The sequence below is a fragment of the Wasmannia auropunctata genome, unplaced genomic scaffold (genome assembly GCF_000956235.1).
Source record: "Wasmannia auropunctata unplaced genomic scaffold, wasmannia.A_1.0 LD335514.1, whole genome shotgun sequence".
Taxonomy (NCBI): domain Eukaryota; kingdom Metazoa; phylum Arthropoda; class Insecta; order Hymenoptera; family Formicidae; genus Wasmannia; species Wasmannia auropunctata.
Window position 1 is genome coordinate 261,664 of NW_012027376.1, and position 27,558 is coordinate 289,221.

The following is a 27,558-nucleotide window of genomic DNA, read 5'->3' on the forward strand; positions in this document are numbered from 1 at the left end:
TTTTTTCACTAGCGATTCGTCAACATCTCCCGAATATCTTCCTTTCCCGAAAACAGATAGACATTAATAAAATAGCTATTATATCATCTTGGTAAAAAAAGACTATACAGTGTTTGAAAGCTATCGAATTATAGGAACCCCATTGATTATGTTTACGAACTATAAGGGAGTAGGTAATTAAATTATTTACATATTGTAATACCGAAGTTACAAGCTTATACACATTGCAAGTAAAGTCCGAAATGCAAAAGATCTTTATTTGCATCAATAATTAAATAAAAAAAAAACTTCGTGTACCACATGAAAAGTAATGCGTATAATACAAATGTACTTCTCTCAGCAGAGTTACGGTTATCAAGATGCAACCATAAAATCATTCATAATGTAGAAAAATATAATAATTGTAAAATATATTATTCCGTATTAGAAAAAAAAAACATTTACGTTTGTACATATAAATATATATATTTCATCACATTGCAGACTTTACCTATAATGTACATATGAAATAGATAAATTTAATTTATACAAGCTACTACTATATGTTCGTGAGAGACGGTGAGTAAATTACATCCTTCCTTCGATGATTTTGTATAACTTTCAAGATCGAAATTTGCTTTCGCCTTTACCTCTTTTCAAATTGAAGCATGTATTAATCTTTTTCATACGTATACAAATGTATACGAGCGTTAATTGTAACTTCCTTTAATACTGACTAATCCTAGCAACACGCTCTAGTCGACATATCAAATTTGATGTAAGAGACGCACACTGTTTTTTGTATTAATATATACATCACAATTAATATACATCTCTTTCCATCATCTGACGGAATTAGATTGCTCTCGAATATCGGATTTAAATGCTAGAAATAAGCTATTACAATGGTCATTTTCCTTTTCAGTAAGACTGGATATTATTTTGGAATAAAATATTCTGCATATTTCGATCACACATGACACGCACACATACACACCGTTACTTTCGCAAATTCTCTTTTAGTCAGTTAAAAATGGAAGAACTGATGTTATCTAGACGAATCTCGAAACAGTTTTCAATTTCTATGTCCGCGACAATGCGCCGCATGCCCTCGGCCTCTGACAGCAGCAGAGGCTGCGTAATCGCGCCGCGGGGCCCGGCTCTTCCGATCACCGTTCCTCAACGCCGTCGCTGCCGCCGCTTTCCTGCTGTGGCCTCGCGATTTGGTACGTGATGAGATACTCCGGATATGCCTGCTCGCCCCTGTAGACAACGTATTCGGGGAACACCAGACCGCCCTGCGACGGCCTGCCCATTACGCTATGATGACCGGGCGGGGCATGTGCCATTTTCATTGCCGAAAATTGTAGAAACGACTTGCCGAGCGTAACTCTACAGAGCAGTAAGTGTCTAAAAAAAAAAAAAATTGTAAACAGAAATGTTTTGAAAATAGCAGAGAATAAGTTAATACTTTTAGAAATGAAGAAAGGGGAATAAAAAGGGAATAGAGAAGCGCGATCGATAAATTTAATGTATATATTAATGGTGAAAGCTATCGATAAATTTTTAATCTTTTAGAAACGTCTTGGAGAAAGTCTTTACTTCTTATGAATATTTAATTTCCTTCCGCCTACCTGTGGCAAATGTAACAGCTTCGGTCTTTATGCGCGGGGCATCCGGTACCGCCGCATATACCGTACACGTATTGATTGCTCTTGCTGCTGTGCTCCGCGAAATATATGCCGGCGCCGAACATTCCGCCGATGTACGCGTGCCGCTCGTCGAAGCCCTTCTGAACAATGGCATTGATAAACGGACTGCCGTGGAACAACATTCTCTCGTTCGCCTGTGACACCGTCGAACTCGGAGTGCCCCTTGGTCCGGTACTAGGAGAAGCGGGTGCGGCAGCACCGACTTCTTCGGCTACTTCTTGCCTTCTGTGAGCATAGCGCTCCCACAACTTGCGATTCTGAACCTTTTGTATCTGCATAAAACATTTTCAATTTTCAAAACTGTCGATAAAAGTAAATACCGAGTTTTATGTGTTACTTCTGATAAATGTTAAATATTACGTACTCTAACTATATTGTATCGAGAGAAGATACCACCAGAATGACCGTTATCCCTATGTTGCCTAATGGTACTTTGCATCTCCTCTTCGACAGCTAAAAATTCTTTGTCTTCCGCTAATAAGTCTACTAATAACGTCCCCGGATTAATGGAGGGCTGCCAGAGCGAGCCCGCCGCTGTATTCAGCAGCTTATCCATGCCTTTGATTAACTTGTGTCTATAGCCGTAAGCCGACACTCCGACTTGCTTCAAATCCTCGTGACCCATTTCCGCCAATATGTCCAAAGTGATTTGCTCGCGTTCGAACAGCTCGAGCAGATGCTCCAAACCGAGGCTCTGCAGGAAACCAGCGACGGTCGTGATGGTACCGTTGTGTTCTTTACATAAATCTTTGGACTCTTTCTCGGAGCACGGCTCGCTCGATGGCATTGGACTCAGGCACGACGTCGGGCGAGCCAGTGGCACGCATAGAGTCATGGCTGCGCCAGATGGCATAATAACTGTTTCTTGAGTGAGGGGCGGCGGCGGTGTAACAGGAACTAGAAAAAAGAAAGAGAATAATAATAAGTGTATTAATATTGTATGTCATCTGTGTTCATATCTGCAGTCCATATATATATTTTCATGTGTTTTAAATCTGTAGTCTATATTCAGGGTTGGGAAGTAACTCATTTCTTGTAACGAAGTTACAGTTACTTTTTTTCAATAACTGTAACTTAATTTCGTTACTCTACTTTCTTTCCATGTGTAACTTAACTTAGTTAGATTTTTTAAGTAACTAGTAACTAATTTAATAGTTATTTTTACAGTTACTTTATATATGTCAAATCGTCACTTTCATGGATCAAAATTATGCAACATTTTTGCTCAATCACCTAATCGTAATGTTGATTGTAATTATGCGAAATATTTAAATGCTCATATTTAAATACGCGCATTACTTTTCTTTTTTAAATAAAATTATATAATATGTAAATGTAAACCAATCCTTTTTTTTTAAATAATGCTAATGCTGTTTTATTAAAAGTAACTGAAAAGTAACGATTCGTTACTTTTTGAGTAACTGTAACTGTAACATGTTACTTTTCAAAATCGGTAACTTGTAATGGTAACTAGTTACTTTTCGAGAGACAAAAACTGTAACTAGTTACTTTTACAAAGTAACTTTCCCAACTCTGTTTATATTTTAATTAAATTAGACAGAAAGTTTCAAAATGTTTGTAAGGTAAATGTACCAGTGACCGAACATGTATCTATATCTGAACACGTACGTACAAAATTTATTAATCTCAAATGCTTTTTCTATTATAATATCAAAATTTAATTGTAAAAATATTTAAAGATTACAGTTAATATTATAATATTATGAAAAAAGCACTTAAAAATAGTTTTTTGTGTACCGATATAGATACATGTTCAGTCACTGGTACGTTTACTTTAATTGGAAACAATTCTTACCGGATACGATACTAGGTGGTCTACTGTTAATAGTATTGCCGGCGCTGCTCATGTTGCCCGACGGCACGGATGGAACGATTTGCTGCGAAGCCATAGCATCTTGCAGTAAACATCTCACGTCGTCCGCGCTGGCCAAATCCACCGGCGTCTGTCCTTCCTGATTTTTCAAAAAAGGATCGGCGCCGTGAGCGAGCAGAAGGGCGCACAGCTGCGTCCGACCCTTCTGCGCGGCCTCATGAAGCGGCGTGAATCCCCACTTGTCGGTCGCATTTACCACAGTGTTGTATTTAATGAGCAAGGCCGCGATGTCCAAGTGACCGTAACTCGACGCGTTATGCAGAGGGATAAGGCCGCCTTTATCTTGCGCGTTTACGTCGGCTCCACGTTCGAGCAAGAATTCAGCCACTTCCAGGTTATTGTAGCCCGCTGCGTTAAGAAAAGAACAAAGTCTGTGATGTGAATGTACAAAATCTCTCTATTTTGATTTCTAAAAGCTTGAATTAAAATCACAGCGTAACACATTTTACAAATCTATGGCAAAACAAAACGAAAAAAAAAAGAGAGAATATAAGGAAGCTATTTAAATCTTTAAAAATAGAAAGGTGAGATTATTGATTCTTATGCGTATTCAGAAGTGATGCATTACCGGCTAAATGTAACGGAGTACTATTGCGCCCTTGTGCGTCCCGGCAATTAATGTTGTCTTGCGTGACCAGTCTCTGAACTCTGGCCAAATTGCCCTTCTTCGCCGCGTCCAAAAGTGCGCTATTTCCACGCAGGAGATCCGCCACATCCTGATCACCGTCTCTCACCAAGTCCAATGGCGTCGCGCCGTCTCTGTTCTTTTTGGTGGCATCCGCCCCGTGTCTCAGCAGTAATCGGACTATCTCATATTTGCCCTTGGCGGCGGCTTCATGGAGCGGCGTGAATTTCCATAGATCGGCAACATTCACGGACGCCCCGTGTTTCACTAGTAATTCCGTAACCTCGTAGTGGCCGTAAGAGCAAGCGTTGTGGAGAGGAACCAATCCACTGTATAAAAATAAATATAATATTCAAAATTATTTAAAGTATTTTAAATTGCGCATAAAAATGAATACTGAACTATAGAATATCTTAAAAAAAAAAAAAACAACTAATACTATGTAAATATTAATAATTAAATCAACGAATAATTTAGATTCTGTTCTCGTGTTCCGTCGCATTAATATTGAATTAATTACCCTTTGTCTTTGGCATGCACATCTGCGCCGTGTGCTAATAGGTACTCTACAACCGGCACTCTATTGAAACCCGCTGCAAAATGCAGCGGGGTCGAGTGCCTTCCGTCCAAATCGCGGCAATTCACAGCATGTGGATTGGCCTGCAAGATTCTCTCTACCGCAGAAAGATCGCCCGACTTGCTCGCCTCCAAGAGCTGGGCCTCCACATCGTCGGTCCCATTCGGCGGATCTACGCGTAATGAAACATGAAGAGAAAAATGTTCCCCCAAAGAAATAAATTGCGAAATCAGATCGAGTGCGCCTCACCTTGCAATATTTTCAATACGTTCTCGGCGGAAATTTGTGCCGCGGTGTATCCCTGAAGGGACACTATCGAAGGGTCGATGTTGTACGACAAGAGTATTCTGCAAGCTTGTACGTTATCCTCTCTAGCGCACCTAGTAAGGAAATAATTAATTGACGTATTATGAACAAACTGTCAAAACTAGCTCGCTCATTTTTCTTTCCCGCGACGGCGAGATCGAGACGAGTGGCTTTCCAGAACAAAGATACCTGTGCAGCGCGGTCTGCCCCAAGCCGTCGAGCGCGTTGACCTTCGCATTATGCCGCAGCAGTATGTCCATCGCGTCGTAATGCGAATGATCGGTCGCCACGTGAAGCGGCGTGAGGAAGTCTTTATTCTTCTCGTTCATGGCAGCGTTCTTTCGTATCAAGGCCTCGATAACTTGCTTCCGCTTCGGGTACGGTGACGCCACTGCGCAATGCATCGGTGTGTCGCCGGTGTAGGGATGCTTGAAGTTAACGATCTCTTGCGACAGATACTTTTTAAGCTTAGCAAGATCTGCCTGCCTGCAGGCGTCCAATAGACAGTGACCCTTGTATTCATCTGTAAGGTGAGCACATCGGACATCGATTGAGTGAAGTATGTATGACAATTAAATATCTACGAATCGAATGAGAGGAAGGTACGATAGATCCGCTCGGAACGCTTACACGCTAGTCTTTCTTGCAATTCGAGGGTCGGTGCCACGTCGATGGCGCTCTTACTATGGCAGTTTAATTGCGTCGGGTCCGCGCCTTCGCTCAACAGCAAGGAACAGACCTCCGCTCTGGACTTACTCGCGGCCTCGTGCAACGGAGTGAATGTCCAGAGGTCACTGGCATTAACGGCGGCACCGTGCTTCAGAAGCGCCTCGGTTACCTCAAAGTGGCCGTACGAACAAGCGTTATGAAGTGGCACGAGACCTCTGTAAATAAGTCGATTAGGATTTCAATGGATCTCGATTGCTTAAATGACAAGAGTCACACTAAAAATGGAAATAAAAATCAAATACTATATAATGAAGAAATTTGAATAGACTAAAGAAGCGCGATCTCCTTTACTTTCTTATTACATTAGATATATATATTAATTTATAAGCTAGATGCTTGCATACACTAACCCCTTATCCTTGGCATGCACATCTGCGCCATTCTGAAGAAGAATCTGTACAACCCTGGATCTATTGTATCCAGCCGCCAAATGTAAAGGCGTAGATCTTCTTCCGTCACTGGCGTGACAATTGACATTAAGAGGATTTAGCAACTGCAACAATCGTTCCTCATTTCCCGATCTAGCCGCCTCTAAGAGCTCATCTTTCCTATACTCTCCCGTTAGTACCGGTTTTGTAGAGATATCCGCTACTTCTAACGCAGTCTTTCCTTCTGTATTCCTAATGTTTACATCTGCTCCGTGCTGTAGCAGAGTAATACATACGTCTATTTTACCCTGTCGAGTACAAATGAAGATGAAAAAGTTAGACACCATTTCCATCTTCAGCCCTTAGTTATTGATGAAAGTCATGTAAGTGCCACAAAATAAGCACCTTGATCGCCGCCTCGTGCAGAGGCGTGAAGTTCCAATTGTCTCTCGTATTCGGACTCGCTCCTGCCTCCAACAGTAATCTCACAACGTCGCAGTGCCCAAAGGAACATGCGTTGTGTAGTGGATGTAGACCACCGTCGTCGCGCGCTTGGATCGACGCGCCGGCAGACAGAAGGAATTCTACAACGTCCTTTCTACCATATCCTGTGAGAAATGTATTTGAATGTTATCTAATACACATTTAATATCTTTATAATAGCCTCTAAAGATACACATAATTGCATATACAAAAAAAAAACTAGTAAAGAGAATACATAGTGATGAGAATAATGAAAAATGATTCATGCATATTTATGAGCAATCATCTTGCATACATAATCACACCTGTCAGTTTTATTAAATTCTAATGACATGTAGATTCCTACTTTTAAAAAGTTATGAGAGTTCCTAAGGATATATTTTTTTGCTATACAAACATGTTGATTTAAACTATATGGAGCATTAATGCAATCATTTTTGTTAAGATTTGAATTACTTATTGAATATAATTATATATCAAGTTTGCAAACTTTATTTCTCAACAGCTATACATTTACAATAATCCGAAAAGTATTGTAATACAAAATGCTAACTTGAGAAAGGAAATAAATATATTGGTGTTCACTGTTCGTAAATGGAGTTCTTACTCGTCGAAAATCTGGAGAAAAGAATTCTCTCCAATAACCTATCTAAAATTTACTTCTTTACTCTCTTCTATTCTCGCTAAAAAAATTTCTACACAGACACATTCATCCAAGATTCTCCCAAGCGCGCGTCTCCCAACGACAATCATGTGTCGACAACGGGGAAGTCGTCGCACACGATTACAGCTTGACAGCTCTCCACTTTGACAAGCCGCGATCAGCTGAACGTAACTCGCTGAGCTCATTAACCTCCCTCGGCCAGCGTACACGTGTTTCGCGAGGACTCCGAAGCAAACCGAGAGGAAGGTGCGATCAAGGATGAGGTGGAGCGGAGACACCAGGTCCCCCCACCCCTGGATCTCGCGGATCACCCGAACCCGACTCACCAGCTGCGAAGTGCAGGGGGGTGACTTGCGTCCGGCAGTGTCGCGGGCGTTGACCGTCTTCGGGTTGACCAACGCCTTCACCTTGGCGAGATCGCCGGTCTTGCAGGCCTCGAAGAGTTCACGCAGCGGATCGCCGCCGCCGCAGCCTCCACCGCCGCCGCCGCCACCGCCGCTGCCGCTGCCGCCGCCGCCGCCGCCCGATCCCGGCAGCGAGTCCGCCGCATTCGACAGCGTCGATCTGCGTCCTGCCATCTCTCTTCACACCGCCATTTTCACGCTGTCGCGCCGTCCGAAGACGACAGGCACCGCGACGCAGTTGCGACGGACGGGCAGGCACATTTTCTCTCTCTTTCACCACGCCAAGCGGACGTCCGGCTGTCTGTAACGCACGCCACGAACGGAGCCACGGACGGACGGGGCGAAAGGATAGACGGTAGACGGGGACCGACCGACGGATAGACACGCGGGCGCGGGCGGGCGGGCGGGCGGGCCGCGAACGGATGGGTTGCTAGGGAAGCTGCTATTGGCCCCCGGCCCGCAGCGACGTTCCGCGTTTCCGCGACGTAACCACCACCACAGCCTGCCGACGAGAGGTGTCGGAGCACTCCGGAGCTATATAGCTGATTCGCGACCATTCGCGACCGTAAGCAAAGGCCTCGTCGCGATTGTCAGGTGGAGCCAGATGACGGCTGCAGAGCGTCGACGTTGCCGACCGATAAACTCTTCTCAGGTTCGCTTTCCCATCGTCGGTATTGAGACATTGAGTATAATTTTGTCCTGTTAACGTTGGCGCTACGTGACGATACCGTTGGCCATCCTGCCCGCAGTCCTGTCACTGATCTCTTCTTGTTGTTAGTTTGAAATTTTCGCAACGACGAGCCCGCCAGTCCGCTCGAGTGCATACGAGTGTCGATGATCGGGTCACAGGTGCGCTTTCGTCATTTTCGCCAAACGCGCTACTCGGGAAAGTTGTCGCGCGATTGTTACGCGCGGAATTGTTACGCGTCGCGTTGCTCCGATTCGGCGTCGTCCGGAGATATCCGGTACGCGAGGCATTCGAGGACGCGAACGGGAACTCGCAGGGGACAATGGAGACCATGGAGTCCGGCGACGAGGATATGTTCGCTATCAGCGACGAGGATACGCCGTCGCCGGCGCGGATCGCGCCGGTGAACCCCGTCGAGGAGCACCTGCTGAAGCTGCTCGCCAACGTCGAGGGTAGGATCGACGTCGCGACGAACGAGATCGCCGAGACGAAGGCGACCAATGCGCGCATTTTGAACGCTCTGGAACGGCACGCGCTTCACGGGAAGGACGCGAACTCGGATTCGGATAGCGAGGTGATCGAGCGATGTTATATTCGATAATTGACATTTACGCTTTTTTAATTTTAACCCTTTGTGCTCTCGAGCTGGTCTCGACATTACGCTTTAATGCAGCAGTCTTTCAGCAGCAAAGCTGCCATCCCTGATTTTTGATGCATTGTTACAATATCGGCAAACTGTTACATTTTCGGAATGTCCATAAATTTCTATGATAAATATTCTTTTGATTTTTTTTAGTCCCGCCGATTGAATTGAAAATGAAAAGCTTAATCTTTGTGAGAAATAATTTAAGTCCTTATAAAAAAAACAAATAGTAATTCTCCTGTTTTGTACGTCTTTCTTCAAATAAAAGAATAAGAGACTAATTTTATATTTATGTTATTAAATCCTCAAATTTTTTTTTGTCTTTATTTCTGCGAGAGCATTAGAGGATTAATTTTACTGCATTCAATGTATATTAGTATCACAATTAATTGTTTGTGTTAACTGGCGATATGGAATATCTAATTATAATATTACAGTTTATTTTATATATACAGATGTACACTGCCGATGGAGTACCTGTATGCACATCTGATTTAAAAAAGCAGCAACGTAAAAGGAATAATTGCACAGAGAAAATTTTAGAGCTGACCTCGCAGTGGCAATGTGTTCTTCAGGATAAATGGATTATTGGAGCAGAATTGCACAACAGATCCTGCTGGTGAGTTTTTTGTTAGTTGTCACATTTGGTCTAATCTGGCCATATAATGAAAGCGAAGAGAGAAGTAGGAAAGATATCGAACTAGAATAAATATGGGACAATATATAATAAATAATGGAATGTATATTTATATATGTATAGCTGCAGAAAAATGTAGGAGGGATCGATAAAGATTGTACACATAGAATGTCGTACAAATGTTTGTTTATTCAACAATGTGTTTTATTTTACGAGTATAGAAATTCGTAACGTTTATTCGAGACACTTTTACGTCATTCGAATTCAATCAATTTGAGTGATTTGGCGATCACGCAGACAAATATTTCACTTGGGACACAAAACTTTAAATGTCCAATTATATATCAATCGAAATTTCTACTGTAGCGAAAACGCAAATATACTGCTGATTCAGTATCGTTGCTCGGAAATATATATATGTATATACTCGGTTTTATTATTCCTCGGAATAACGCAACTCTCTACAAAAATGTTTGCATCTTAAAGTGATGTGATAAGTTAGTTTCCCTTAATATTTTTTGCACCATGTTTCCTTGAGGCAGTACTATTACCATCGTTATAGTGGGTACTACGTTTATGCTTACAAAGATTATTGTGCAGTTGTCAGGACAACTCCCGGTGGCATAATTAGATACTCTTATTGCTTTACTGCAAAACTGAGGCTATCACAAATTCTGTTCAAATCACGCGTGTGTCACGTACTAAAATTCTTTCAATCTAGCCTTTTCTTAAGTCGATCTTATTGCACATTTCTATTTTAAAGGCTTCAGCAACTTTTATTTATTAGCAGAATTCTAACTCAATCTAAATCGTTATTAAAACGGAAGATAATTGAGAAAGTTGAAAATTTTGAATGATCAAATACCGATGATGCTTTCTCCAAGCTATAAATTTGTATAAATTTTAGTTTATTTTAACAATTTAAGTAAGTACGCAAGCACAACTATATACGTTCAAATTGCATGTTCGCAAAGTTTCATTGTGTTCTATCTTCGATTATACTTCAGTATAACAATTCGATAAACTTTAACGCACTATCAAAATGTTCAATATGTGACAACACAGTTTATATGTAAATTATAAAACCAGAACGTGTATCCCTCCATTCCTTTTTATAGTCCCGTATAAGAAATGCATCGAGCACTGTGTACAGTCGTGGACAGATCGGTTGCAACTTTTTTTATAGGTTTTTAATATATATTACATAATATATATTTTATAGGTAACTAATATTTTGCAAATGCGAACCACGATGTACTATCTTTAGTCTAGAGACAGTATAACACCAATCGTGGTTCGCATTTGCAAAATATTAGTGCGTTTTGAAACCTATAGAAAAAAAGTGTCGCAACCGATCTGTCAACGACTGTGCATATATCGAGTAACATAGTCGATTTTTATAATATTTTAGATAATACCATTTTAAGTACAGTCTTAAGATGTTATAAGCCAATCACAGAGCTGTATTAGCATCTTAAGACATTAGTAGATTTTGAAATAATAGTCGACTATGAATACCGGCCATACTTCCTACTTCTCCAAATTCATTTAAGCGCTATCTACGATTTCGTTGTGTGTCGTATATGCCTCATCTTCTATTTCACCTCATCGAAATGCCGAGATTCATTTTTTGCACGTTAATGTGGTGATTTCGTCTCTACCAAATGCTAAATATTCATCTGGCGAGTAATCGAACAGTACGAAGTCGTACCTGCGAATCATAAAAATAATTTTATATTTTACAGTGCTGTAAGTAATTATTCATACACTTTCGCGTCTTATATCATACGCGACGTATGTAAATTCCACGTTTCTGCAAACATTACCTGAACATCTCGTAGAGCTCCTCGATCTGCGTCTTGGATAATTGCGTAAAATAATTTTTTATGACATCTTTCGTTTGGACGCCCTTAGTAGGATTTTTCCATTCGGGTTTGATGATGTGTCCCACATGAGCTTGCTTTATAAGATAGTCTTGATCGTCCTTTAACAAGAAAGAGATATAGTTTTAAGAGAATTCAGCCAAAGACACATTCTCTCGATTCAGCAAAAAACACAATCAATCTCGTTTAATTTTTACAAATTAGATATTTAATAATATAAACACAATTCAAAAATTGCTCGTTAGCTCTTATGATAGTCAAGGAAGCCGACGTCTAAATTTACTTACATGCAGCGTCTCGAATTTAGCTATCACGTCGAATCGTACTTGGCAGGGTGTGCAGAAGTTCACAACTGGTGTCCAATGCATGTCGAGATCGTTACCCGCCCTCCACTGGCATAACAGCCATCGCACGAATTCCTCGAAGAGCGGGTATCTCGGCCCTTGTCTTGTATTCGTCTTCGAATCCTATATTTTACCAAAGTTCTATCTTAAAATCCTTTGCTCGACATTAGTGATTTTATCAATCAAATTTATCAATATGAACGTGAATTTGCACAATATTGAATATTAAGAAGAGTTGATTCCAAATTTTTCAATAAATTCTAAGTATTTTTTGTGTGTGAAGTTAGCACCTCAACAATAAAATTCCATAGTTCTGATTAAAGTTCCCGCTTAATTTTGAAGAGACGAGAATTCCTGTATAGTTTATAACAAGAGTTCTGCTTACTAACAATTTTTAATTAAAATTAAAATTTTGGGGTGCTAACTTCTTATCAAAATTCATGATCAAATACTTCTGAGTGGCTTGTTATAAACTATAGGGAACTCTTCGTCTCTTCAAAAATGAAGTGAAAACTGTAATCAGAACTATAGAATTTTAGTGTTGGGTGCTAACTTCACACACGCGTATTTTTTTTTTTAATTTAATCCGCGTCTTTCTATATTTTTATTTTTATCGTTTGTAAAAATCGTCGGAAGACATTACCCTTGCCCTGTAATGCCACACTATATGTGCACCGAGGTTGCTGTGAAACGTGTGCGGCAGACTGTGCTCCAATTTGTCTCGATAGGCGCTGAGCAATCTTTCGAAAGGATGCCGCACTATCAAAAAACTGATGCTGTCGTTTAGATATTTAGCTAGCTCTTCCGCGCTGTGCCTGGGATACCTCTGTCTGGCCAGCGAGACTGGCACTGCTTTGGAGGCTTTCAGAAATTGCGGGCTGTATCTGCAAAGTCGATTAAGCGCAATAACGATTATTCATCCGTGATTAATCATATCGTTCGTTATTAGCAATTATACAACCAGCCCCGTCGTTCAATAACTCGGTTAATGCTTTAGCGAATTGACGATAAGAGCAGAAGAAACAGAGAACTCTTTACACGAGTTCGGGGATAATTAAAAAATAATTAAGTATTTATTTTTAATTAATTATCTTTTTACGATCGTATCTCGCAATTTGCAATTTGCAGCGATAAATGAATTACGCGGTATACTTTTATCCCCGTCGTGTTCGTTTTCATCGTTTTCGCCGGGAAACTTTAGTTACATTAAACGACTTACCCCGCAAGTAAATTAAAGTTATACATCCACGACGTAGACGCCGCTTTGAAAACGTTGCACCATATAAGATGGTATTCTCTATTTACAAGAAATTCCCAGGCGTTCGGCCTGTGAAGTGAGTCGTTGCCAGGACGATCGAGCCCCTCCTCGGTGCATTTTTCCGCCAGGAATTTTCGCCTGGCCGTTAGACGTTGTTCGGTTTCCGCCGTCGTAATCTGCTCCAATATTTTCTCCTCCGGCGTCAGGTTCGCGTCCTGCCGAAATACGTATAAAGCTCCTCAATTTGCGAGACTTACAATTAGACTGATGCGAAAGGACGTAATCGATATCCTATATTACGTAGCAACGCTGGCTCTACTGCTCCGTTTAACGATGTCACCTCGTTATCGCGCCATTAATTAGAATTATAGGAGTGTCAAGAAATGTTACTACTGTCATTTACCGTTAACTTGACCTAAATTAATAGTTAGTGGGCGGTTAATGTATTAGAGACTACTGCGATGAACTATAAAATGAGCCTGGTGCTATACTGAATTATGAATTGGACCCTGACGCGAGGCACTAACGTTATGATATATGACGTATCATGTAAGAAACGAGTAAGGGTCGACGAGTATGGCGCTCGATTGTTTCGCGTAATCTTTGTAATGCTTTCACAGTAATACAACGCTTTTTACGTGACAATTTAATTATTATTACTCCGCCGGCTATTATTCTATTATCATTTACAGCGAGTAACCTCGTTTACGCGTAGGTACAAGGTTATTACATTATCCGCTCAATGGAAATTGAAAGGAAAAAAAAAAAAAAAAGATTTGTTTGACATGGTAACGCGTCGAATAGAATTACGAATGAATATGATCCTCTCGCCATCCGATGTATAGAACAGCGCTCGATTACGACGCAGATAATTATGCGGTAATGAGAATACAGGTGATCACGCGATAATGAGCGATAACTATGGCTTGAATCCCGCCTGGAATCGCGCACATGCGAAAAGTTTAGAGAGCCGCGGATCATCGATTGAGCCCGAAGAGTCCATGTATACGCGAATCGCGACGCGACTGCCGTGCAAGACCACCGCTGCGACCTGCACGTATATTGACCTTCTTCGCGACTCGTAAGGTTAATCCAATTCCCTAATTCCTGCAATTAGAATTTAAACACGTGTCTATGCGTTTACCGAGTATATACGCGCCGCATTGCCGCTGAAATGCTCGACGAGTGCACGAACGTGATTTGCATTTAAATTGGAGATCATGCCACTTATGAGCGCATCTTTCTTTTTTAACGCGTCTCTCGCGTCGCTTTCAACATAATTAAGCGCTCTTTATATTTAATTTCTCTTTCTCGAGGAAAATATTTAATTAAAGTAGATTTTCTGATATTTATATTTAATTAATGCAAGTGTGTTAGTTTACATGTTTGTAGGTAAACATAATATACATTTACAAGTGACAAATTTATGTGTGCCGACGGGCTGCAAGAGGCAATTTTGCGTACTATATTAAGAGACACATTCAGAGAATCCGTGTCGCAAATAAGATGGTAAATTTGTACGATTTCATGAATCATCAGTACTTTCGAGAAATTGGTTTCCAAGATGCTCCGGAACGGTGTATATATATATCGTTTGATTTACGTCATCCTTATCAGTGCTTTATTTCGCACGTCGCTCATTCATATTTACATTGAAATTTCTGCCGAGACACGGTTCTACCGCTCGCAAGGGGGATAGAAATCTTTCAGTTACAAAATTCAGTCAATTACAAAATCAAATATCTTGCGTCAGCCCCGTCGGGTTTCCGAGGATTAGTAATTTAGATTGCTACAAACTGATTGCGATCGTGCGGAAACTCCGCAGGGCGAGCGAGACCCGGGCGCGGAGAGGGAAGGGAAACCGTTAAAAACTGATTTCTTCCCTCGATTCCCCGGCGTAGTGGTTCGGCATCGATATCGCATTGTAGTGCGGCGAGCTGGCAAGACCGAATGCAGAACTACCGGCTTCCGCTTATTGATTTCGATGTGGAACGCGCCTTGTGCGGCGACGAATGTGGGCCACGGAGGGTGGTGGCGCATCGCGCACGTTTATGCACTGGCGCATCGTGCATGCACGTGCAGCCTGCCACCTTTCTGCGAGGTGTTATAGGGCCGCCGCCGCACCGCGGCGGATCGCCGTTATTTTTCTTCCCGGTATTTTTCATGCATTATTTACGTTGAAACAGGTGCCAATGTTGTTTAGCGATAGGACAAATTTCCGGTTAGGCAGCTTTTCAAAGTGCAATCACTTGTCGCGGCTCAAGTACTTTGTTGTAAGGGGGAAATAGCGGCGTTGCGGATTTACTCGAGAGTCTTCCTCCGCAACACGTCCCCTTTATTTCGGTATTGTGTAACAACCGCTACGCGGCTGCAATTTTTTCCCTCCGTTATTTGTAACTGTTTTTGCCTGTTTTATTTACATTTTCGCTCGGCACATTAAGGTGTAATAAGTAATTAATGTCTCTCGGATAAAAACATCTTTATTATTTAGATGGCGTCCGAATTATTATTTTCGCTTTTAATTACCGTTGGCTTTCCATTTCCGTTACTGTTTCATTTCTGATTAACTTCAATCCGCGTTTTGGTTTTTGCATCTCTGACTGTGAAACGTTACGCTATACGTTCTGATTCAATTTTTATTTCGTGAGAGAATAACTTTGTTAATAAAGACAATTATACGTTGTTTCTATAAAAAAAAAATTGTATGCGTTGCAACACAAATTTCTACCTCGCGATTCTGTCAGTATTAATTTTTTCCAACGCTTGACTTTCCGGCTTATGCGCTTGAGCACTTCATAGCAAAAATATGGAGTGTTATACGCGTGTGTGATGACCGCAACTTATCATGCGAATGCCCCGACACGTAGAAACCTTTTCGGCATTATACATTATCTAAAGCGGATAATCTCGTTGATCCTGTGAAATATAATGCTTTCTTCCGATCTTATATATGTTTCTCCTTTCGTCTTATGATCTATTTGTCGTTACGTTTTGTTAATAAAAAAAATAATAAAATTCTAACAAGATTCTCAGAATTAAAAATACGATAAGTAAGCAAGCCAAATGAGAATTGCAGATATTGGTACGTAATTTCTGATTTATACAAAATCTACTTCATTCTCACGTAAAAATCAAACGTTCTTTTTTTTAAAAAAGAGCGAGAGTTTATCAAATGTCATTAAGGATGTTTAAAAAGGAAACTTTTTATTACTTTTACGTGAGAATAAAGTAGATTTTGTATAAATCAAAAATTGCGTACCAATAACTCCAATTCCCATTTGCCTTAATTTTCGTATGAATAAAAAAAATGTTCACTGAAGAAAATCAGGCCGATTATTTACAAAAGTTTTATGGTGTTGAACGAAAATCATTTTCAGATTATACGATTATAGAAAATTTTTGTAACGTTACATTTCAAATTTTGTTTGGAATTTTTATATTTCACATCGATAAATTTTTCTGTTAAATAACTTTTTATAAAGTTTTCTTATTAGCGATGTATTTTCTTTGAAAATAATCGAAATTTATTTGATATTGAAGAGCTTACGTTGCGGTGACACATTTAGATCGATCATAATGTTCCTATATTGAAACGTACATGTATATATTTATATAATTGTCTGATAAATCTCATGTCGAGAGATTTAATGGGTATATAGATGCGTTCCCGACAATCGCGATATGATTGTGTTCAGGAGTAACTTTAACTCTTTTTTCGGACATTTAAATGGGCCATATCAGGCGGGCACTGATCCATGTACCGCATTGCGCCTGGAAATGTGCCAATCTATGGTCGTTGCGCTTTACGTAAGGCAAACGTTTTCGGTCTCCCTGGAATCGAGGAAACCGGCACAGAACTCTGCGTTCCCTCAAAATCAACTTTTTTTTTTTACACGAATTTCTGTTATGTTGGCAATGTAAAGCATGCCTTTTTGAAATAACACTTTTCCAGCGCGTTTAATAGAGGTAAATATTTGGTTGAATGACGGCTTAAAAATGGAATCCGGCGCGCGCAATTACGGGGAGAATTAAAATTGATATTGTACAGTCAGAGCATTGCAATTTTTTGTTGTATAACATTGAAAATTGGCGCGAGTTCGATATGCTTGAGTACTTTTTGTTGAAACTTTATATGGAGAATGCTATTGAAGTTATTGAATGAAACATGCTAATGTTAAACGATCCACGATAATATATAGTTTGGCTTTAATTCGAGTTCCATAAATTATTATATTATATATATTAATTAATATATATTAATACTCGAATTATTCGAATGTTATCCGAAACATATGGGGCGCAGATTTCTAGGACGTTAAACATTCGCGTAATTATCGAGTGATAAAACCTCTCGGTAAAAAAACTCTCTGTAACTCACCTCCAGCGAATTCCCGTGCTGCAGGGTGTTGGTGCCATCCTGGCCCGACAGTACCAGGATGATGAGCGCCAGGACACCAGCGGCAAAAATAGCACGGCGAATTCCTGCCAAGACGCGCCGACGTGGTGTCATCTTCTCCCGGAGAACGTGTTTCCGTCTGTACTCATATCGGACTGCAAATACGTTTAGAGCGGTTACCATATATCTACGGCGCTTCCTGCGTAACGAATTCGCTGTAATTAATCACCGAGTCGCGCGTCTCCGCGGGCCATTACGTTAATTGCATTGTCTGTCGATCGCTCGCGACACCGATACTTCGAATCTCGTTAACGAGGACGCTCGAGATTAGGTGATAAACGGGCTGTTCCGTGAATGCGAGCGTAAACGCGTTAGGCTGTTGCACACATCAGCTCGGGTATTATGCTCCGATCATGGAAATTATTCAGCGTTCATCACTCCGCGATTTGTAGCTCTCGCATCTGATGACTACGCACGTATCGTTGCTTGCTTTAGCGGGTAACAATTGTTTTCAAAGTCGATAGTGTAAATAATATTTACTTCACGGCAAGATAGAATTATGGCTCGTGCGGTTTGTTTTGTAGACATTGTGTACACTGGGGAGCATAAATGAGGTCGATTTAGGGCTATAATAGGTGTATGGACTAGCGCGGGAAATTGGCTGGGGACCGTATTGGTTCCTACACCGCTATCTATCCCTAAAATGGATTTTATTTTTGCTCCTCGGTATAGGCGCGTTCCGCTTCGGCAAGGAAGCGTAGCGACGTTGACAAATACCTATATTATTACGTCCTCGCGCGATGTGTCCTGACGTTCAATTCGACGTTCGACACGGTCGATTCGACACAGCTCAATCAGTTATAAACCTCTTTTAGAATTCTCGTAAACAATTCTCGTTACATTGACGTGCATTTCGTCCTAACGCCCACGGTGTTTGGGAAAAACGACAATGACGCACCTGTGACGAGTGGATATTTATTCCGCATATTGACACATTTTAATTAAACACAAACTTTGCAATATTTTCGATTAAAAAACTTTACATTATTCGATTTAAAAAAGGCCGGATTTTCTTTTAAATATATAAATATTTTCTATAGTTTTTAATCTTTAATTTTTTTTTAATCTTTTTAATTTTGTATAGCATATCGAGAATAGTTTGTATATAAAGACGTATATCGGGACGGCTCAAGAATACTCAAGTTGATGACGCAGACTACAATAATTAGATCGGCGAAGAGGATTGTAGGAAACATAAGAGCGCCGTGTTTATTCGCGGAATGTTACAGACGACGTGAGAAGAAGGCGCGCGCCAGTCCGATGGAATGGGTAATCAGTTTCGCATTTCCCGGTGCCGGTATGCGCCCGTCCGTGTATCGAGATCGCGAGTACTCGCGCGCCAGAGCAGCCAGTGGAGCCGCGGAAATGTGACCGCATCCACGCGATAAGGCATTCGCGCGCTGCAGAAATTCTCACGGTCAGTATGTCAGCGCGGTAACGACGCGACGGCGTGAATGATTCCGCTCGCAGTTTGACTTTCACGACGTTGGCATAATCGTGCAATGCGTCTCATGCGTCTGGCTGGAACGTCTAATGGCCATGCAGATATTCGTCGGTATTCGTCATTGTATTCCATTCCGTTTGGTTATGCCGACCGTTATAACGAAGCGTCATAATATTGTGATATGTAAGAACGATCGAATTAGTCATTGTTCGTGAGGAGGAAGCTCGAGTTTCATACGCAATAAAAACGTATCAAGAACTATCTGAAGCAATGAGGAAAAGATCTAACAAATAAGAACTTGTCAATAAATAAAACCGGTTCTCGATGCGTCATAGTATTCTACTTCGCAATTCCATGTAATTATTGCTGGTACTTTATGAGACAATGTTTCTCGTTAGAAGGATAATCGCAGATGGAAAATGAGAGATGTGTAATTATTGAATAAAGCGCGGAGTGTATAGGCTACATAAATCTCGCTTTTCTCGAAACAAGTTTCGCGTTGATATATTGCTCGCGTTGCGCTGGGCAGGTAAAAAGAGCCGAAAAGAAAAATTGCACAGTTGCGAGGAGGATTTAGTAGGGCGTATGCGAACTTTTTTTGCGGAAGTGTTGCGTCAAAAGTACGTACACGATATCAAATTCCAGGCTTCATGAAGTAAGCGTGTTTCAGCAATAAGTTCATAGTATCAGCATTTATCAGCGCTACAGATATAATAAAGTATACGATGAATTGTAGATGTTGCTTTTTTGCCGAGTTTAAAAAGAATCGCTATCGATACATATACATTGATAATATAGTACGAAAATAATTATAGTTACAATCTTGTTTAGTTAGTGAGATATCTTGAGTGTAATTGTTTCACTATTTCCTATTTCTATGGAATGTATAATAGACTCGTTTACTGCGTCCAATGTTGCAATATCATTACTACCGATATCAGTCGGTCGATCTTTAACGCAAAAATGACTTTTTTCCGTTTCATACCGTTTCAGATAATCTATTGTGTCATTCGTTTGCAATCACATAATCTTTACGTAACTCTAGTCTTCGCTATATAGACTCGATGCAATCAGTAAAATGTGCTTTTCCTGCTTCGTTGTCATGGAAAAATTTATTCAAGTCAACTAAACAGTCGGATAAATGTTTCCTTTTTTTAAACGAATAATTCCATGTGCGATAAGATGCACTATACGTAATAACGTAATAACGCATTAACAATATTACGAGAAATTGAGAATTATATCAGTCAGAACGATAACTCCCTTGCGTAATGTCAGTGCAAATGAATATAATGCAGAATATATTATAATACGGAATTTATCTTATTCATGAATATACAGGCCATCTTCATGCGACACAATGCGAAACGGATCCATACTAGCGCCAGGATTTCAGCATTAGATTACATAAGCCTAGGCGATTCCGTGTGCATGTGACTTATGTTTTCCGTGAGATCTACGACGGGGGAAACGGTTCGCTCTCACAGCGAAGGGAACGATCTTTGATCTCGACGTGAATGGAACCGTTGATTTGTAATTCACGATTACATTTGCATTGTGTATGCGGGATAAGAACTCATTGCTGAAGCATGTGACAGCGGCAAATGTTGGTTGAAGCATTAGTCTATTATCATCATGACTAAAATTTTGTCAATAAAAGATAATATGACAGATAAGTGACTCGAGAACGGGAAAAGCTGCTGCAAGCTGTTTCTAGAAAGACTTAGCTGGCCGATTAAAAGTTTTTAATAAATCGTAATAAATGTCAATGTCAAGCTGCAAGATGGCGATGGGTAAAATTACTAAAATTATTAAAGAGCAATCTTCTCTTCATTTAATGTAAACGATATTGCTTGTAAAATTAGGTTAGGTCGAGACAATATTTGCGCACGAAGCGGATTCATGTGCGTATAAGCGTTGGCTTAACAAAATATCGACTAAATAATCAGATTGTATTAGTCACGTTGTGACTTGGTAATTGACTGGAAATAGATCGAATAATAAAAGAAGGATGTACGGTCGCGCTCATTTTATATAGAAATCGTCGGGAACTTTTGCAATTGTTCTCTTTCAAGGATCGGTTTATTAGAATCAGCCTTGACACATCATAATCGTCAACGGACAAGCCGCGAGAGAGATATTAAAGGAATCAAATGGCAGATATAAAATTTCATTCTTTCCAATGGCAATTAATTTTGACCTTACTTTAGACGGGCCGGTTATAGCAATTAACATTGACTCAATTAGCTCATTTCTTTCTTCGCAACTTTGTTGGCAGACCTATCCTGTACAAAGAGATAGTGAGAACACTGAGAACGTCTAACTTGCAGTTAATTAACCCGTATTGTCGGATGCAATTTGACTTCCACCCCTTTCTAAAGACCGAAAGGGAGCAAGTCGGCTGAATTATTTAACGATTAACCGTTTAAGGTTGTTAACTTCAGGCCTAGTTTTAACTAACGATAAATTCCAACTATACTTTAACTTCTTGATATACTTTAACTTTTTGTGATTCTGTAGTTTACGGTATTGTGGCAGTAATGTATAATGGAAGAAAATTTGATTAATTGCGATTGCTATCAAGTGACACGAGGTTTCAGTTACATTAAGGTAATCTGCGGCTCTCGCAATACCGTATCACGAATACGTTAGAATCCTAGATCTGTTGCAAAACAGTTACGAGTCGTCGTGACAATTATCACTATACGGTCTAACATTACATCGTGCACGCGATTCGACGTTACGTTAGCTTTATCTTTGTATCCTTGCGACGCTATCGTGAGAAGACAACGCTCTTCCTGGATGCCGATCGGACTCGCGTTCGCGGAAAAAACTGTATAAGCTATCGCGGCACACAGCTGTATCGTGTCACGGGTTCACGGGGTCAGCGGGTGGCCTTTCTAATCCCGGGATTTGCGCGCGGTGGCCGCGTTACCGCACGACCACGGGGAGAAACCCCGATGGTCGATCGTCGCGTGCATCGCCGCAGGTATACCTTCTCCGGGCATATATCCAACGGCGGGATCACTGACGCATTTGTTGTCGCGCGCGGGTGTCGTCGGCGGGCGTCGTTTCTCCCCCGGGTCGGTTTCTCAACGCGTCGGTGCGAGGGACGTCGGGGGACGTGGTGTCGCGCCGCAGGAGGCAGGAGCGCGCGCGGACGCGGTGTGTGGGTGCCACGTGTGTGATGCGTGCCGCGTGTCGCCAGGAAAAGAGTACGATGCCGTACGATCACGGCGGCATCGTGCAGATCACTGAGGCCGACCGACCGGCCCTCGTTCCATGGAGCGCCTCGACGCTCGCGTCTCCGACGCTACCACCCAACCCGTCCCCACCAGGGCCGAGTTTCGCAGGGTGCTCTCGTAGGCGCGACGCTTCCCGTCGAGAAATCGGAGCACGTGAAGTACTCGGTCCGGCAACGATTTTCACGCTCGTGCGGGCCGTCCCTTTGCAAATTTGAGAAAATTAATCTAGAAATTACTCTTAACTTCAAATTGAGAAAACAAATTTAGTAAAAAGTTGAATCTTTTTTAGTTTAAAATTAATATTTTCAAGTTTTTGACATATATATGGTTGAAGCGAATACACAAGAAGCATTAATAGAATATTTTATGGTTATAAATTGAATATTGTACATGTATATGTTTTTCGCGACGTCTTACTTGTAAATAAAAAATAGTTTAAATATTATATCAATACTAAAATAGAGTAAAATTAAAAACAAGATTAAAGATGCATATGCAAGCGAGTGCTAGGTGAATATGAGAACAAATAAATATTAAATCTCGTGTCAGAGTATAAATATCCGAAGCCAGACCTGCGGCTTGTCTGCTTCCGTTCATTGGTCGCTTTTTTCGCGGGTCGATTTGCCGCTGGACGTTTCTCGCGCAAACGCACCGCGGCCTGCTAGGCATCGCGAGCAAGTGAACGCCTTCTCGGAGATCGATCAATTGAAATTGAAACTTAATTACTAATGATAACTTCGTGATTCGCGACGCGTATCGACCGCGCGCCCGTGCAATCGCCAACTGCAGACGCTATTTTCAAATTGCAGTTCGATATTGCAACCTTGCGTTGCGAAAAGTTGACATGAAATATTGCATCGCGATTGCACGAATTCAATTAACGTTTTCCGATCATTCTCGGAATTTAATGATGTTTGCAGTACTTAATTTTATAATAAGAAATATAATATGGATTATATGTATTTTCACTAACAATTCTACATTTACATTGAATTATAATTTTATTTTTTTAATTTTAGAACAAGAAATAATATGAATTGCACTTTTATTACTAACGGCTTTCTACATTTAATTATAATTTTATTTCCAACATTTGTTTTTTCGTTATTCGCATGTCAGTCCGTATTGAAATATTACACAGGAGAAGAGTAAAATGCGAAAATATCGGAAAATAAGTATCAAAACGATAAATGAAAGAATTGTTGATGGTCTTTTTATTTGTTAATAAAGAAAGTCTGCTTTTACTGTCTCGGCCTGTACGGCTGTCTTCACCTCATCATCGCTATTGAATTGTTGTGGCGTTTGAAATTCCTTCACCCACTGACTTCCGGTTGGGTTTTCGCTAGAAGAAATTTTTAGCGGTTCCTTCAACAGCGGTGATGAGGTGAAAATAGCTATACCAGATTGCGTCAAGACGTCGGCAGCAGACTTCTTCGACCAAACTTCTGCCGCGATACAATATCTCAATTTAGAGAGCAACGGGCTGTAAAGTAGATTAGAGAAACGTACGAGATTGCAAAGAAAAATAATGAAATCGGAGAAACGTCTTTCTCGCCTATATTCTCGTATTAATTAGCCAATAGATGTTTACTTTTTAGATTTGTATCTGATTTGAAGAAATTTCTAATTAATTAATTATAATTATCAGTTTCTCGCGCTTCAAGTCGCTTTAAATATGTGATTAAAACGAAACATGTGGTGTATAAGAGAGAGGAATGTATAAGAAAAAATCGCATGCAATTTGAATTTTATAGAAAGGGAAAAGAAGAAAACTAAATTTTTGCAAATTATATCAACTACAAAGTATAATTTGCATAATAAAATTGTTCTACCATGTTCTACGTTGATATCATGTTATTATACTTTTACAGGAACATCGCGATTAGTATCTTTGTTCGCGAGTCGATTTGCATGGGTAATGTCGGTGTAAGCATTCAAGGTCGATTCGCGTGTGCATATCCGCCAACGTGGCAACTGCTTTATCTGTGCATGACCTGATTTTTTTTGGGGGAAAAAAGCGTATGTCCGTGATTTTTTTTATATAATAATAAACTGTAATTTTTATTCTAACGAAATAATGTCGATTGAGAGGGAATATCAAGATTAAATCTATATATTCCGCAGGAAATGCAAATCGAGAGGATAAAGAAATGAGATTAAGTTGAATTAAGTTAAGAACTGTCTGAATGGCGGAAGTTAAGATGGTTTATTTTCTCTCTGTAAGACCGCGGTAGTCCCCGTCTTTGATTATTTTCGTATCGATATCTCAATCTGTTCGGATAATAAATCTGTCAGTGTTTGAACACAACGCGTTTCTTTTCATTTTTTCTCAGCATAATTGCCGTGGATTGATATATTTAAACGTGATTAATTAAAATGCAAGCTGTTTGCCGCTTCGATTAGCTGGCATCAATCTGCATTCATGCTACGCACTATGAATACATCACGTATGTTATGTAACATGCGAGATTTTCACGCATTGCTGATTACATGGACGTATCCGTCGCACAAGTCATGCATTATCATCATAAAATGAGGCAAATATCTATATCATGTGGCACATTACAACGAATTTTATCTAAGAGTTTTTGCCGATTGACTTTTTTTTTTTTTACTGTTAAATGCTTGGTTTCGGAAATATCTGATTGATGACACAACTTTCCTGGCTTTAACGTCAATATTGGCACTTCTCGTAGAAAGCGCGAGATATCTCCTTCCCATGATTTCTCCCAACAAATTATGACATCACATCACGATGCAAAGACAACTTATTATCATAAATATATAATTTAAGTTTAGGATAAAAATTTTCAAGAGAGTTAAAACCGAAAAATTTATTTTCTAACATGAATTGTTTTTGTCGTCATTTTTATTTTATGCGTTTTACGTTCTGTAACAAGATGATAATTTAGATATAATCATGTAGACACTTATCAAGATTAACATCAAATTTTCAACAGATTAAATCTTATAATTCTTATTTGTATTATTACATCTTATTACTAGAGCGACATTAAAAACTAAATTCCGTGCAAATAATAAATATTTGCTACAATTGTAATTTACGCGTTATATAAACTTTACATTCTTTAGAAGCAGCAACAAAATATTTTATTATGCGTGTGGGCTAACTGGAAACTGTGTGTTAAAAAAGAGGAACCGTCAGGATTGTCAATAGCGCAGAACGCGGTTACGTAAGTTTTCTTTGCAGCACACTGCTCAACCCCAGATATTATCCGTACGTGCTACCCATGCCGGACGAGGAGATTTCCGGCGAGTCAACGTTCTGGAAGTTGAAAAGGGAACATTTTTTCCATTCGGAAAAGATCAGCTCGATCCAACCCGGAGCCGTTGTGGCGACAATGGTGCTCGATCTACCGACATTCGATCAGGTGCCTGTCGTCAAGTGCTGGGGTATAATCTCATACGAGATCGATGAGACACAATTCCAAATCCCATTGCCGCCGATTCAGCTCTCCATCGTCAAGACGATCGATAGTTCGTGTATGAGACTCTTAGACAAGAGCAGGCATAGCGGGATACTAGCTCTGAAAAGCACATCTACCGTAGAGAAGATCGTTAATGTTCAATTCTCGTGGGACGATCGAGACGATCGAGACGATCAAATGAGTCTGAATAAACTCTGTCGTTTTTTGACCGCGATAACCTTCACGAAGGTTTGCGACAACGTTTTCTTGGTGAAAGAACACGGCTCCCTGACGTACTGTTTGGTCGAGGTACAATCGATCGATGCCGACGAAACGAATATCAGGATCTTTGCCAGGTAAATGGATTTCGCCGACGAGCAGAAATACGCTTTCTTCGGATTTGCGATTCGCGATAAAACGTGCGATGTTGGAGGATAGATTTACATTATCAACGATTGCAGATCTGTCAACCAGCTGAATATAATATTGTATCTTCTGCAAGACGAATTTCCGGATGTATCCGTTGTGGAGGAGTCTGATGATTGCATTGAGGCTGCGAACGCTCTGAAGCGCGAGCTAGAGATGATTCGCGATAAGAAAAGCATTCGCGAGATACAAGAAGCGAGAGTGATAACGGACTTACTTATTCCTTAAGACTTATTTATCATTGTTTAAGATTGCAAAAGATATTTTTATTGTTACGTAATGTAATATAATTATTTGCAATAATAATGTCGTGTGTAAAAATATATCAAAAAAGTAAAATATTGTTGACAATTGATGCAGCAATATATTATGCACAAAGCTAACTAACTAATCGACGAAATAGAAAGAGCAGTATTAAATAAATTAAGTTTTCATTACTTCGTCTTTCAATCTATTTATAATATTGAAACTTTTATAATAATTGATATTATAATTGGTATAATTATCAAGTCAATTGTCTCACTTTCTCAAGATATTTTACATAAATCTATAATACACAAATCTTTTTTCATTATGAAATATTTATCATCGTACTGTACGTATCTTTGCATGCACACGCTGAGAGGAGCACTCGCACTGGAAATAATGTTAAACACTGCAAAATTTTTGAAATAATTTATTTTGTTAAACTATATAAAGCACATATTCGTAACATATATACTGTAGTGAGAGTGAGATAGTGAGTGACCGGAGTGACAGAGTGAGTGAGCGAGTCAGTGAGTGAATCAATATGATGGGTCATTAGTCTTCGCTGAGCACTTTCGATAAAAAATATCATCGCTACGATCAGTGTGTGCAATTTTAACGTCATCAACGAGTACATACGACAAATTTCTCTTCTCGATAACACACACGTATACAGTCGTTTCGTTACAGGTATCACTTTTGTCGCATGTCCCCGCGCCATGTGTCTTCGGCACCGCGTCCTACGTATAATATCCCGACTGATTTACGCGTCGCAATAGTATGTACACGCCTATGTGTTAAGATACCTACATTGTAAAATCGATAAACGCCTCTTTGCTGTTGATTAAAGGCTGAATGTAAAGGGGCACAGCAGCGGCGAGACGTGAGAATTCTGTTAAAACGTCGGCTATCGCCGCTTCGCACTCTTCGTAGGTTGAGGCCCGTAATGAAATATCGGAGTGCGCGGATCATCGGTAGGAATTCAAGTCTATCTTCTTTTTTTTTTTTTTTTAATATTCTCGATGCGTCGATACGACATTTTAGCGGAGCGGTTGACGCCAATTCTATCGACCCGACGCGACGTCAATATACATATATATTTTAATTAATCGAGATAAA

General features: G+C 40.2%; 3 protein-coding genes across 9 annotated transcripts; 1 reads left to right on the forward strand and 2 right to left on the reverse strand.

Moving 5' to 3' along the window:
- LOC105456886 (tankyrase) lies at positions 1–8,479 on the reverse strand. The gene is given in 14 exon segments (XM_011701246.1): positions 1–1,389; positions 1,614–1,963; positions 2,056–2,588; positions 3,508–3,933; positions 4,154–4,539; positions 4,731–4,959; positions 5,037–5,167; positions 5,283–5,616; positions 5,724–5,977; positions 6,173–6,498; positions 6,596–6,798; positions 7,664–7,687; positions 7,690–7,809; positions 8,470–8,479. Coding segments are annotated over 14 exon segments (3,567 nt in total). The 3' UTR covers positions 1–1,148.
- LOC105456872 lies at positions 8,459–26,627 on the forward strand. 4 transcript variants are annotated; one of them, XM_011701220.1, is made up of 4 exons: positions 8,459–9,003; positions 9,510–9,691; positions 25,539–26,123; positions 26,229–26,627. In XM_011701220.1, exons 1-4 carry the CDS (start codon positions 8,752–8,754, stop codon positions 26,419–26,421), a joined length of 1,212 nt encoding a protein of 403 aa, XP_011699522.1. In that variant the 5' UTR covers positions 8,459–8,751; the 3' UTR covers positions 26,422–26,627. The 4 variants fall into 4 exon arrangements, with proteins under 4 accessions (XP_011699522.1, XP_011699523.1, XP_011699524.1 ...); XM_011701221.1 differs by having other exon boundaries at positions 25,551–26,123; XM_011701222.1 differs by having other exon boundaries at positions 9,528–9,691.
- Positions 10,991–22,341, reverse strand: LOC105456870 (carbohydrate sulfotransferase 11-like). 4 transcript variants are annotated; one of them, XM_011701218.1, is made up of 7 exons: positions 22,090–22,341; positions 17,573–17,745; positions 13,156–13,409; positions 12,580–12,820; positions 11,880–12,059; positions 11,536–11,693; positions 10,991–11,420 (listed from the first exon to the last, which is right to left on the reverse strand). In XM_011701218.1, exons 1-7 carry the CDS (start codon positions 22,100–22,102, stop codon positions 11,333–11,335), a joined length of 1,107 nt encoding a protein of 368 aa, XP_011699520.1. In that variant the 5' UTR covers positions 22,103–22,341; the 3' UTR covers positions 10,991–11,332. The 4 variants fall into 4 exon arrangements, with proteins under 4 accessions (XP_011699520.1, XP_011699518.1, XP_011699521.1 ...); XM_011701216.1 differs by lacking the exon at positions 22,090–22,341 and adding an exon at positions 18,549–18,591; XM_011701219.1 differs by lacking the exon at positions 22,090–22,341 and adding an exon at positions 18,368–18,512.
- Positions 26,628–27,558: the final 931 nt, after the last annotated feature.